Source organism: Phaenicophaeus curvirostris, chromosome 19 (genome assembly GCF_032191515.1).
Source record: "Phaenicophaeus curvirostris isolate KB17595 chromosome 19, BPBGC_Pcur_1.0, whole genome shotgun sequence".
Lineage (NCBI taxonomy): Eukaryota > Metazoa > Chordata > Aves > Cuculiformes > Cuculidae > Phaenicophaeus > Phaenicophaeus curvirostris.
In genome coordinates this window covers 2,085,180-2,099,133 of record NC_091410.1, presented here as the reverse complement: position 1 = coordinate 2,099,133, position 13,954 = coordinate 2,085,180, and the positions used below count along the sequence as shown (strand labels likewise).

The window sequence follows — 13,954 nt, the reverse complement described above, 5'->3', positions numbered from 1 at the left end:
AGCAGCATACATTGGTGACTGCTGAAAAAGTCTTGGCTCATATGCATCACCTCTATAGCACATTTGTTTAATTTCTTCTCTACCATACAGAGAAACTTAAAATAGTTTTTAAAGGTAATTTCAGAAGTACATAGTTTTAATTATATTAATAGCTCCCATAAATCTTTTAATTCTAGAAGAGAACATTCAAAATTAAGGAATTGGTTGAAAAACATTCTAGAAAGCAAAATGAGGCAAATTTCTGCTTGATGATTCTGCTCACATGCACTGTAAGATAAGACATCACTTTGACAGTTCTACAGTATTTCAATATTGTTCTCTTCTGAAAGCAAATAAACAAACAAAAAAAACCCCCTAAACTCCCCTCATCAAGCCAGGAAGCTCCAGATGCTGCCTTCACTGTGTACAGGGACCTTGAAGTTAAGAGTTACAGGGAATTTCAGCAGAGCTGTGCTGGTTTAGATCAAATTCTTCCAAGTCATCATCACATCTCTGACAGGGGCCCAGGAGGATCGTTTGGGGATGAGGGGAATTATACACATATTAAATATTTTTATACCAATCTGAAAGACCGTGCAGTGCTTTCAAACTGGAAATGTGCTCTTTGAGTTCCTTATTTAGACCTAACATGTGGTTTATTAAATATAACGGAAAACAGTTTAAAGTCATTCGACACAAAAAAGAGTTTCTGGCCAGTATTTCAGCTTACAACCAAACTGTACTTTTCCACTTTTTCTTATTCTTCTGTTACCTTAAAACAAACCTGTATAAGGAAAACCAGAAGAACAACATACTACTTCTGTGATGCCACCCGGGTTATTCAGTGCTGCAACTCAATACTATGGTTAAGAAAAAAACACAAAACAGCCTATTAATTTTTTCATTGTCCTCATGGACCCAGTATATTCATAAATCACACTGTAGTCCCTGGTTTATGTTCATCTTTTTATTAGAAGTATTTTAAACTTCTCAAACTAAACCAATATTTTAGTCCAGTGAGTTTGCATTTGAAAGTGTGGGCACAGCCTGCTCTACCTCAGGGATCTGCAAGGGAAGCAACATGCCTAAGACGGAACGTGTCTGAGGTGTCTTCACCTGTCTGCCTCATCATGGGAGTTTATGTGATACTACACGAGGATTTCCTAACATAAAGAAACTGTTTATGTCAAACGAAGTGGGATACTTTTTAAGCTAGTTAAAGAATCATGTCTTGACTTGCCAGACGTACCACAACCAGACTGCCAACAGGTAGAGCAGAAGAGCAGCTCTGCATCTCGCAGTCTCTACCAAACACCTTTTGTAGCTGAGTGACATTTAGCCTGTATGCACGATGAGCAGTTCAGCATACAATAAACACAAATGCGCTTTAAAAAGCAAGCTGCAATTCTATCAGCCAAGGAATAATTCTTCCTTTCTTTCCTATCCCTGCCTCTTTCTCCCAGGGCCTCACTGAGCTGACCAAGAAGTGAGAAGGACTCAAAGTGTTAGCAGGTCGCTTCTCTAGCCCAACACAGAACTCGAAGCCCAGAGGCCAGCCAGGTGAGACACAGCGGGACATAGGAACATCAGAAATACCAGGTCGCACTCTCATTAGACGTACCACATGTACCAAACAATAAATCCAAGTTTCCTTTCTAGTCTATGGTAGTCACAAGCAGCAAGAAGTTCGCTAACCTCTGAGAATTCACCACTCTATTCAAGGCTACCTTTCTTAAGCTGCAGGAAGGTAAAATAAACTCTCAAAGCTCTTGCCAATTTGGCACAAATCCAAAATTTCCTTCCTGAGCCCAAAAAAGGGAACAGTTTAACTTGTAATAGGACAGAAAACTCTCCTCCCTACTATACACTGGGGAAGGAAAAGCATAAGGATCATCACAAGCAAAACTGTTTTGAACAATCCAAGCAAGTTAGAAAGCAGGTGAGAGTGGAGATGGAGCTGAGCCTGTTCAGCACCACTGCTGCAAGTAACCCTTTTTCCACTGTCAGTCATGCCGGAACGCCCGCTAGGGTGGCTGTACAGTCAGCGGGATGATCAGAACAGCGCTTGGCTCAATTTATTTTGCTTTTGCTATTTTTTTTCTTTCATTTTTTATGTAGAGAAGCACCCCCCTTTACTTTATCCCATGCAGCTGTGCTGCGGTAACTGCAGAAGCAACGCAGGGGAAGACACGGGCAACAGCGGCTGCTCCTGCCAGCACTGCCAGGGCAAAGAGCCTTCCAGACCACAGACTCAGATTTAATTCTTCCTGTCGAGCTCAGCAAGGAGAATATCTGAAGAGAAGGAGAAACACAGTGACTATTTCCACCTCTACACCACATACTGCACAGTCCCTCTAACCCAGCTCACACTGAGCTCTTACCTTTCCTACCAGCCACCCAAAATCCTATACTGTTTAGTGTGCTATTTCAGTCCCGAAAGTGGTGGGGTAAAATGATGAAGATAAAATGAATACATGTGTAGAAAAGAGCAATAAGAAAAATGTGAAGAGCAGGAATTACAAATGCTGCTGGTAAAAAAAAAAAAAAAGGAAAAAAAGCAGGGTATCCAATGCCTCTGCAGGAAAAAACTTCACCCAAATGCAAGACGCAGTAGGCACCCAACTCTTTTCTGAAGGCAACATTCAAATACAGAGAAGAAAAAAGCTATTCTCAATATTTCATCATGGTACAAGATGTAGCTCAAAGCAATACTTCAGATTTTCCCAATTCTGCAGGACAACCTTGCCCTGGAGCAAGCTCCAGCCCTCATCCAGAGCCACACCTTCTTCCCCCCCCCCCCCACCCCGCCTCTTCAAAACCAAGGTAGCATTGTGGGGAAGGCAAAGCTGCCTGCAATCCCACAGTGTGCACACTGCTTGTGTGAGGATTCTGCTGCATGGGAGATGGCAATCAGATCCTCCTAAATAATGATTCATGTATTGATTACCTTCACCATTGAATGATAGATAAATGAAACTACATTTTGACTAAGCAACAGTTCCAAATAATTTCAATAGACGGCAACAGTTTAATCAATGTAATCGTACAATAGAGTAGCAGTAGGCTTTCCTTTTCTATTTTTTTTTTAACATTTAAACTGAACAGCTCAGCTCCACCGTGGGCACCTGCTGCTGCACAGATGGGAGCTCCCACACCCAGGGGCAGGCATCAAATTACTCCTATTCCAAGTTATTGAATCATGTTTAACCTTCCTTGTAGGCAAGCTTAAAAAGAGAGCATGTATGTAGAGACTGGGAGAGAAGAACATCTTGCTAAAGCAGTGCTTTTATAAAGATACACTTGAATAGAACTTCAGACCATGCAAGTATTTCAAAACATCATAATATTACACTGCAACAAAAATGAAGTTTCATCTTCTTTGCCAAGCATTTTCTTTTTGTGGTCCTGTAGTTTGAATAACTAACGTTGCATTTTTAGAAATCCAGTTTTTAATTGGACTTGAAAAAAAGAAAGCAAATGTAAGTATCTTGTTGAAATATGGATAGGGAAATATACTTACATGAAAAAATATGAGAAATCACTACTAGAAATACCCTCAGGCAAGCATTCTTACTAAGTGTTTTCTGTCTTTTCCCATTTTTTTTCCTTTTCTTCTTAAAAGAAGAGTGGTAACATCAAGACGATAGGGGCTGATCTATTACCTATTTAAGTTTGCAACTTCAATATTTTGTCAATTTCATCACCTAACAATAGAATTCATAAGAAAACAGAGAAAAAACCACTATCACTGGATATGGAGACAGATACTTCCTTTAAAATTACACAAACATTACTAAAAAACCCCACATTTTATGCAGTTTAAGGTTATTTTTCAGTAGGCAAAAGTCAAATATTTATGCCCCATGACTACAGAAAACAATGTCTTTCCATTACACAATGGAACATGAACTTCACAGGCAAGGAACAGGAAAAAAAACACCACCAAATTACCCCTCTGCTTTAGTTTGCAACTGCAGGACCACAGCCTGGATGGGCTGAGGGCAGGATCCAATGTAAGCAGCATGCTTCTTCCATACTTCGGTACCCAAGACCGTTTTCTGACCCAACACATAAGTGTGTGCCAAGGGCCATGGCAGAAAGCAGGAAGGCACAGAGCAGCTCACTGTTTAGCTCAACACTTTCTGGTTGTCCACAGATCGCCTGCTATGCCCCAACAACCATCTTCCCAGGGTAAGGGCAGCTCCCAGCTACTCACACTTCCAGTTCAGCACTATCTATGCTTCTCCAGCCCTGAAAATGCACTGTTGGAGACTGAGAATAAAGGATAATCCATTGCAATTTCCAGCACCAAACCAAAACAAACCAAACAGTCAGGACTGCTCAATTACATTTTTAAGGAGGCAGAAGCTCTCCCTTCAGGGGCACAACTGTTTTTCTATAAGAATCTGATCATTTGTATTCTTCCACGAGCAGATGGCTTAGCTGTGTCACTCTGCACACAATGGATTTTGTGTACTTTGTTTCAAGATGCTGAGTTCTGCATTTTCTAAAGGGTAGCAATGATTTGCTTGTGGCTCAAAGTATGACTCTTCTCTAAGTGAAGCAGTGACACACCTAGGGCTAGATTTTAAAAAAAAAGCTGTCTGTAATTACCGGCTTGCTGACACAATAGGTGAAACTGTGTGTCATCCTGCATTTGAATATTTGTTTTCACCATTTCTCTTTGCAGTGGCAATTCTACCCTCAAGAGCTGATCACATTCAGAACAGGTACAGCCAACAAAACTACAAGGATTTTAAAGTAAAGCCTAAATCTAGCATTAATTCTTGCTAGAATGCTGTGCTGCTTTGTTAGAAAACTAAGCGTGTACAAACCACAGGTGATCACAAGCAATCCTGAGCCTACCCCCTGCTGCCCACCCTGTGCTTCTCTCCACTCCACCAACTCATCCCAAATAATGGAAGCTGTTGCAGCTGGCACAGCTGCACTGTTAAATGGTATTACTACTATAGGGAGAAGATACAAATTGAGGTTTTCCTAAAAAGAAATGAAGAATTTGTTTGCAGAACAACCTGAAAGCTAAAAGATAGGAGTTTCTTTAGAAACACAACATCCTTCATACCTGTCCACCAGTTCCCACCAACAGCTGTTACAGTAAAACAGAAGACCACATAACATGCAAAATCTTGTATCTAACATGGAGAACAACATTGTTTTGCATCATGTTAGATGCAAAGGAGTAAAAGAAATCCATTGTTCAAAGCATCATGAACAGAAGAAAAATTCCAATAAACAGAATGGATTGGAATTCTGCTAAATTGAAGGTGTATTCACTCATACTTAGGTTTTTTTAAGCTTCACAACAAACAAGTTGCCAAACCTTAAAAGAAACCTTAAAGTTGTTCAACTCAGTCAGAGGAAGGAAGCAGAGGATTTATTTTCCTAAAGCTGCTGACCTATCTAGAAAAAGCATCAGTTTTGAATCAGACTTTAGTATTGTTATGGGTATGCTCATCCTGAAGATTTCCTTGCACTAGTATTCCTGTGGGTCTAAAGACAGCAGTTATTTAACTGCATAACTGCTGCTAACAGTTTGTTGGAAACGTCCATAAACACCCTGTGCCTCCATCACTATCAGTACCCTTGCTATTCAGGTTAAATACAGGAATACAACCCAAGATGCAATCACATGATAATTTTTCCATGCAAACATGCCTTTAGGTATGTTTATGGTAAGAATGTCGGACTATACATAATTTGCCATGAATTTAGCTAAAAGGGAATTAAATTCGACCCTTCAAAAGCAAATATTTCTTTAATAGCTTAATATGGCAAGTGCCAGTGTGCTTAACCTAAAGCAGGTCTTTCCTGGAGCACCACGTTCTCTTTCTGGAAGTCATCCAGGAACAGGGAATGGCATCATCACGACATGGCGTGCCAGATCTCCCTTCCTGTAGACTGTATTCCACTGTAGATGAAACGTGATCAAAACAGCATGAAACAGCTTTATTGGAGACACAAGGGTAAGATGGCTTAGAAATTTTATCTGCTTACTTCGTTGAAAAGACATGACATCTTAGAAAAAGTAGAAAGAAAAACAGCATTTGGCTCGAAGAAACTTGACAGCAGGTTCTTCAACACAAAAATTTTATCAAGGCCTCAAAAACTCCAGAAGCCACATACGACACAGATAGGAGATGCTGATATGTGACCCAGTAACAAAGGACAAGCACTGGAAAGGGAGGATGGAAAAAGGATAAAGAACATCAGACATCAGCAAGGGTACAGTAGTCTGGGATCAAGGAATACAAATAGATATGTACGACATAAAACAGTTCCAAAGAACTTAAAAAACATGTTTTAAAGGAGGAAGAAAAAGTCACATATTCTTTAGGAATGTGTTGAGCTAAGTAAGCAACCTTGTGTTTCCAAGTCAGGCTGTCTGGATGAGCTGAACCTACACAGTGATTGAAAAATCATTCTGCCAGCAAACAGGAAGCAAGGCAGACCCTGCAGACAGAACCAGAGCTCTGGGACACAAATTGCTCCACAGTCCAAACTTTTTTTCTTTTCCTTTAAAAAAAGATAGTACTATACTCAGCATTGGTGAGGTGCAATTCAAACACTGTGTTCAGTTTTGGGCCTTTCACTACAAGAAAGACACTGAGGTCCTGGAGCATGTCCAGAGAAGAGCAATGAAGCTGGTGAAGGGGCTGGAGAACAAGTCTTATGAGAAGCAGCTGAGAGAGCTGGGGTTGTTTAGCCTGGAGAAAAGGAGGCTGAGGGGTGACCTCATCACAGTCTACAACTGCCTGAAAGAGGCTGTAGAGATGCAGGTGTTGGTCTCTTCTCCCAAGTGACAGGGAATGGCCAGGGACGAGAGGAAATGGCCTCAAGATATGCCAGGGGAGGTTCAGACTAAACATTAGGAAAAATCACTGATCAAAACCCAAGATGCCCAAGTTGCTACCATCAATAAGTGCACTAGAAGACTGCCAAGAAATTGCTATAAGCTCTCTCTGTGTTTGCAGTGCAAATCGCCTATTAAAGACACCCCAAAACGTCAGCTTGTGTATTGCCAATACAATGAACAAATGCTGGAGGGAATCCCATATAAAAAGCAAGAAAAGCAGGAGCAGAAAGAAAAAAGGAAAAGTTAAACCCAATTTGTATCTGCAGAACTATCCTCTGTATACAGGGACAAGCTGCACCAAGTCCTAGTACACCACTGCAGTTCAACAGATTTTGATGTGGGCACCTTTTGAAAGTTGGACTTTTGAAAGGCTTTCGAAACAGAAACCACTGATTTGCAAAGAAGTACTGCAAACATCTCTGTTCAACATTAAGTAGAGATGAGCGCTGTGGTCATTCTGTACTAGGGTCATCTATAAAACCAAAAGTTATAAAAGGAGAAAAATACTCTATCAAGTGATTTTAACTTTAACAACAACAAAAAAAAATCCTATCAGTCATAATAAAAATTCTGGGTTTCAAAGTGGCATTTTACTAAGAATCCAGAATGAGTTTGCAGAGCTTAGCTCTTACCCCTTTTAGATACTAGAATTCAATTTATTATCAACTGAAAATAAACTTCCAGTTGGAAAATTTCAAAACGAAAATTATGAATTGCATGGAAGAACCAGGAGGTTCTGAAATGGTTCTGTAAAGAAAAGCTGGAGGGTAGCTTATCCTTTCAGGCATAACCTGTTCAGCTTGCAAGTTGCAAGGTGGTCAGTGAAACCCTGCTCCATTCCTTGCACAATGCTCACCCAATGAAGTACCAACTCCTGCACTGCTAGAAACAAGCATTCACCTGAAGAGGTGCGAAGTAACTTAACGAGAACAGGTGAGAATTAACTTCTGCAATAAGTTTTCTAATACTTGCAGCTCTTTATGACTCCATCAAGCAATTCCCCAGTTTTAGAGCGGGTTGTTATTTCCACCTTTAGTGCATTAAGGTACCAAATCTTAAACTTCCAAAAACTGTTTTGCTGCGCTCACCATAAAGCTGGGGATCAAGCAGACAACAGATGAGCCCCCTGCTCCCAAAGCCTCCACTAATGGCTCTGAGTCTTGTTCCAGTGAATTTCCTTGAATTTCTTTAGTTTTCTTAAGACAGATAAATAGAAGGAAATGAAGTAATCACATTTGACAAGGAAATATTTAGATGTATTTCAACCCAAATACCTGAACTGCACCACAATGAAACAGGAAGAAATTTTAGATTTCAACCATTCCATGGAATGGCAACAGTACTGTTTATGTCATCATCGTCATCATCACCATCCCATCCATATCCAATTGTTTATTTATGTTTAACTTACTTAGCATATCTGATAGCATGAATCAATTAACTTCATTAAGAACTATCATAAAGAAACAAAAAATACTAATTCCTTGGTGAACAATATCCAGAGTTTTATTCATGTTATATAGGACACTAATTTTTTCAAGCATGAAGGGATGTACCCTAAATGGATGTACTACTTTTGGCGAATACCTCAAGACAGAGCATTAAGCTCACAGATTATTAATCTCTAGAAGACACAGAATTAGACTTCTGAATTAAATTCTAGCTTCTTCCTAGTTTTGAAGAGATTTTAAAAAATGACTGTAAAAACTCCATTTCTTATTGCCATGACTTACCTTGCTATCTGATTAATAAAAGGTGTGAGTTCTATAGGATCATAAGCTCGAGCGAAGGCCCAGCACACGTAGCACGCTGCATCTCGCACATTGGAACCCACGCTACACATCCCTCTTTTCTCATCATAAACAAGTGCTTTCAAAATTACGGGAACAACTGGGAAATGAAAAAAAGCACAAAAGCAACAATTAGGATCATACAGCTAATCAGCAAAGAAGGGATAAGAGCACTCAATGATCAGTAAAGACGCAGGGTGAAGTTCGGTGTGAAAGAACATAACACATGCCTCTTAATTCATGATAATTTTGAAGTTGACTAGAAAGAAGAATTTTTGTTTTCATACACTATTTTGTTTATTTGTCAGTAGCAGTTTACTTTTTCATTCCATTCACATTTGGAAATTGGACAGGACATCTTAGAGGTTATCTTCCAATCCAAATCACTCAATGATTCTATGATCGATATTGACGATATCTTGAAAGGGACAGAAGCACAGCTTTTCCTTACCCTTTAAGCAGAGTGATGTTGAATGTAATTTTTGCATCAAGCAAGCAAGCTGTGATTTTTTTTCCCTGTAGAGCTGCTATTTTGTGCAACTTCAATGCAATATTTTAAGCCTGAACCCATCAGCATTGCCAAACTGCACAGATCATAAAGACAGAACACGTATAAAACCGCAAAGTGACCTAGAAATACAAACAGTAGCTTGACTGCACCAACACCCAGAACGGTGCCCACCATGCGCCTCTTCACAAGCACAGAGTGCAAGACCAGCAGCTTTTGATGAAAGAGAACAGCATACAAAAATCAATGGGTTTTTTTCCCCCTCCTATCACTCATGTTGATTTTATCAATTGCACCAACCTATCAGTTTTTGTTAGACAGCAAGGAAATCAGATGGAAATCTCTGCCTTCTAACCAGCAATACAGAACTGCCTTTCTGACAGTACTGAAAACGCACCAATAGTGATCCTGCTGCCCAAATGAGAGATGTTAGACCAAAGCAGAGGACAGTCATCTGTGAAGGGGCCTTTTATTTCTGTTATGCTTACTTGGAGTGGTGAGGACAGGAAAGAATGTTGAAACACAGGCCAACAATTAACAGAAACTAAACTAAATTCAATTATTAACACTACACTTGATGAATCAACTGGTTACAGGAACTGGAAAAGATCACCAGCAGGAATATACCGTGTTTCTGAATGGAAATAACATAATCAGTCTTTTTGAGGATATTCTGTTTCTCCTCACTGACCTAGAAAACCACCCTCAACTGACAGGGTCAGGATCTCTTCAATGACACAAACACTGCAGAACACAGAGTTTCATCCTGGAGAAGAGTGGCATTCCCTGTGCTCATGAAACAAATCGTGATCCAAAAATCAACTAATTTGACAGTCCTCTTATCCAAGACAGCTCTAGAAACCCATGCATCAAGCATTATTTTATTGTTGACAACCTAAGGAAGATTGGACTGAGTATGCATTAGCCAATAAAGGCCTAGAGTATGGCTGGCTGAGCCATACTCTACGGACACAGCCCTGAAGGAAATAGGGGTGCACAGAGCTGCACGCCAGCACCACAGCACCTCGGCAGTGGGGCAGTAGCACAATACAGCTGCTTGGGGTTTTTTAATCATATTGGGGGAAACAAAGACAGCAGATCAGTTGAAGCGAAATAAAGGGAAATGAAGATCCCGGAATCTCCTCCCAAATATCTTATAACATCAGTACTACCATTATAAGGAAGCCACAAAAGTAAGCCTGGGAAAATAAGCAGATTAAGGATTCCTATATCCCCATTAAAACTGTGGAAGACAATAAGAGAGATTCCAAAAAATTAAAGAAGAATTCTCTTGCACGTTATACCACCACAGTTTAAGGAAGTGCACAAGGCTCAACAGAGGGCTTTCTTTTTGTATCTGCAAATCCATACATATATATAATTGAAATATATCTCCTACTTATTCAGTAAGAAATTAAAAAACCTTGTAGAAACAACAGCCTCTAGAAAAAAAGAAATAATTTCTCTCTCAATTTTCTTTCTTGTATCCATTTTATCAGAATACACTTTTCCTTAGAACATACTTGTCAAAAGCTGATCCCATTGAACAAGTAACAGGATGACTGAGCTGTACCTCATTAGCAAACTGTGCCTGGACACACCTGAGTGGATATAATCAGAAAATAATTAAACTTCAACATTCAGTTCAGCACTGCATGCTTGCTACTTTAAACAAACAAAAAAATACACCACAACTGGAGAAAGGCAATGTTAAGGTACCATTTACATCCACTTGAACCTCCTGAAGAAAATAGAGCAGTCAGGGATGGACAAGGTATGACTATTAGAAGCACAAGCACTACATGGGAAAAGAAACAATTCCCATCCAGGAAAGATGGATGGCAATTTGGGCACCTCCCAGTTCCGAAAGAAACTGCAATAGAATTCTTTAACTATGTTGACTGGCTTGTTTTGAAAAATGCTGCATCGACTGATGAAAAAAATGGAATTAGCTGGTTCTGCAGGAACACTGAAGCAGATGCCATGGGCAATTTTGCAAAGCTGCTGTGCATTCCCTTCAGCTCAGTGATTCCTCTGGCTGGGAGCACACGCTTCTCTGAGTGCTGCAGGGAATGGGGAGGAAGGACCCATACACAGCTCCTCACGTTTGTATCCTCTGTACAACAGAAAAAAAAAAAATCACATTTTTTCAATTCCAGGCATTAATTTCCCAAACGGCAGGACCAATACCAAAGAACACCTGACTCAATAGGGCCAGTCTAAGAGAGTGGCGCTGCTGCCCAGGGTCTGGAACAACCAATACTGGGAGAATGCTGGGAAGAGCCGAGCTGTTCCCCCAGGCAGCTCCAGCTCTCCCCACTTTCTCTCATCAGGCCTTCAGACCCACACCCCTCTGCTGCCCTGATCCTGTGTTTGGGACTCGAGGCACTGCTTCATCAAGAGAAACAACATGACCATGCAGTCTGAAAAGCAAAGGCGGGTAACAAAAAGGAAGGAAACAAAAACAGGCATTCAGAAGGTGAGAAAACAGGGAAAACAAGTGTGCAGCAGGAAGTAAATATAAACACAACTGTGAAGACAAGGGAAAGGCTGACCTAGGGGCCATCTGTTAATGTTTTTGTGCTATCACTGCTCAGATATTTACTGGTGAACTGTGGACTTTCGGAAATACTACTTTAAAACTGCATCCTGACACACATTTGAAAAAACAGGCCCAGCTATTTAAGAGTCATAAAGATCCCAAAGAAACACTACCAAAAATTCCAGGTTTCACTTCACTCTTTACCCTGGAGTCCTCTCTGCCCTGGCTCCCTGCGGTGCCAGCAGAGCCTGCCTGAAGCAAGCCATGGTGGAGCTGGACAGGCAAACCCATCAGCAGTAACTAAAATGTCTTAGAAAAGATCTTTCCAATCCACAGTCTGGCAGACACTGGGTTTGCATTCTCCCGTGGACACTTTACATCTCCAGTAAAATACTAAGTTATATTTTATTTAATTTAGACTGTTCATATTCACACTCTTCTAAAGCACTATGATACACAAAGCAGCAATGAAGTTCGAGATTTTGCAGTCTGCTCCTACATTTTGTGTCTGCTATGCCATTTCGACTCACCATTAGGACCACCTCTCAAATGTTCAGCGTGGTCCCACTGCTGTACTGTGCTGCTCACTATTGTTCACATTTTTCAGATTTAAAATCATGTTGAATTCATAAATAAAAATCAACGTATAGAAAAAAAGGACATACATAAAAACAGCTTTAGAGGAAAAAAAAGCTTCCAGTACAAACTTAGTTTAGTTTGGAAGGGCAGAGACAAATTTCTTTAATTTTGATATTATGAATATGCTCTTTTTATTTAAAAGTAGGAGGCTACGAGGAGACCTGAATTGTTACTTAACTTTAAAAGTTTCCATTTTTTTCATAGCTCTCCATTAAAAGTTTGCCATTAAGAACAGAGGGTAAGTGCTGTTCACTCCCAACCGATCATTACAGCAGCACCCACCTGCTCAGCATGAGGAGGCTGAGCCAGCCGGTCCCCATCCCCATAGCCCAGAGGCATCATTAGGCACCTGCTGGCTCCAACAGCCTTGCCCAACATCCCTGCAGGTTGTGACACAGTTCTGCTCTAGCCTTGGGAAAACAAAGCAGCAGCTTCTGCTCTCAAAGCACTACCCACAACTGACTGTTTCTTTCTCTCATACTGGAAACCAGTTGCCTGGATAGTTTGCTTTTTAAGCCATTAGATGCTCAGCACCTTCCAGGTGCAGATGCTAAACACTCAACCACAGGGAAGAAAGCTTATGGGATGCACTGTGTACTGTCTGGACACATGTAAGGAAAGGCAAAATGCCCTACATTACTCCTTTAACAAGTGCCTTTAAAAACATCCCTCACACAAACCTAGAACATCACACAGCCCTGTGTTCCTTTAACTTCAGAGTGCCTTTTTAAAAATTTTTTGCAATGTATATCATATAAAACACACAAATACAGCAATTAAAAAAGCAAGCAAACCGAACAAAACCAAAAACCTGTTCCATAGCCTTAGGTCTTGTCTCCACAAGAAAACTGCAAAATTTCACATCAACCCTATTTCAATTAAAACAATTTGTTCACTGGACATCATATTAATAAAGAACTGTTTAAATTTAGTTTAAAACTAAAATATGCTGCACTAAAACCAGATTAAGCTAATGCCACCTTTTAGATGTCTTGTATTTTGACATGGACCATTTGCACAGAGAAGGCTTCTCAATTCATAAGTAGCACACTGCAAACCTTTCTATTTTTTAATTATAAAACATAAGAGAAAAATGCTACAGAATATTGGATGTCTGCTATTACTGGAGACAGTGCTAGACACAGCATCACAGGAGGAGCAGCTGGGAACATTACAATTAATGAATTACAAAGCTTAAACATAGTTATAAGCATCAATACAAGGAATAATTTTTCTTCAACAAAACCAGCTCACTGCTGAAGTGTCCTTCAGTAGGCTCATCTTCTTTGCGAGCCTCAGGCACAACAAAGAAGTGTAAGCAGCTGTGCCTACAGCCTGTTGGCTTCTCCTGCTTAAAACAGCACACCCATCGCTATCATCCATGTGCTAAAACAAGAATTCTGGCTTTTTGGTGTAAAGCATTTCAGATTTGAGGCCACGTGCTCTTACACAGCACTGCAGCCTCTTGTAGAAAGACAGGCAGGTCCTAATCCTAACTTCATTAGGGTTGTCATACTAACAGGCAATGTATGAATATAGATGCAAACACAGGTTAGGCCCATTATCAGAAATGAATGACTAAAGTTTTGCCACGCACTTATGATTTGTTCCCATTTTTATAC

General features: G+C 40.3%; 1 protein-coding gene across 1 annotated transcript in view; it reads right to left on the bottom strand.

Annotated features, from left to right (window-relative positions):
• The window catches only part of TBCD (tubulin folding cofactor D), a 132,229-nt gene that overhangs the window by 67,236 nt on the left and 51,039 nt on the right, over positions 1-13,954 (bottom strand). Inside the window, exon 14 of the mRNA XM_069872308.1 lies at positions 8,587-8,743. Within this exon, the coding sequence (XP_069728409.1) occupies positions 8,587-8,743 (157 nt within the window). The remainder of the gene's footprint in view (positions 1-8,586; positions 8,744-13,954) is intronic.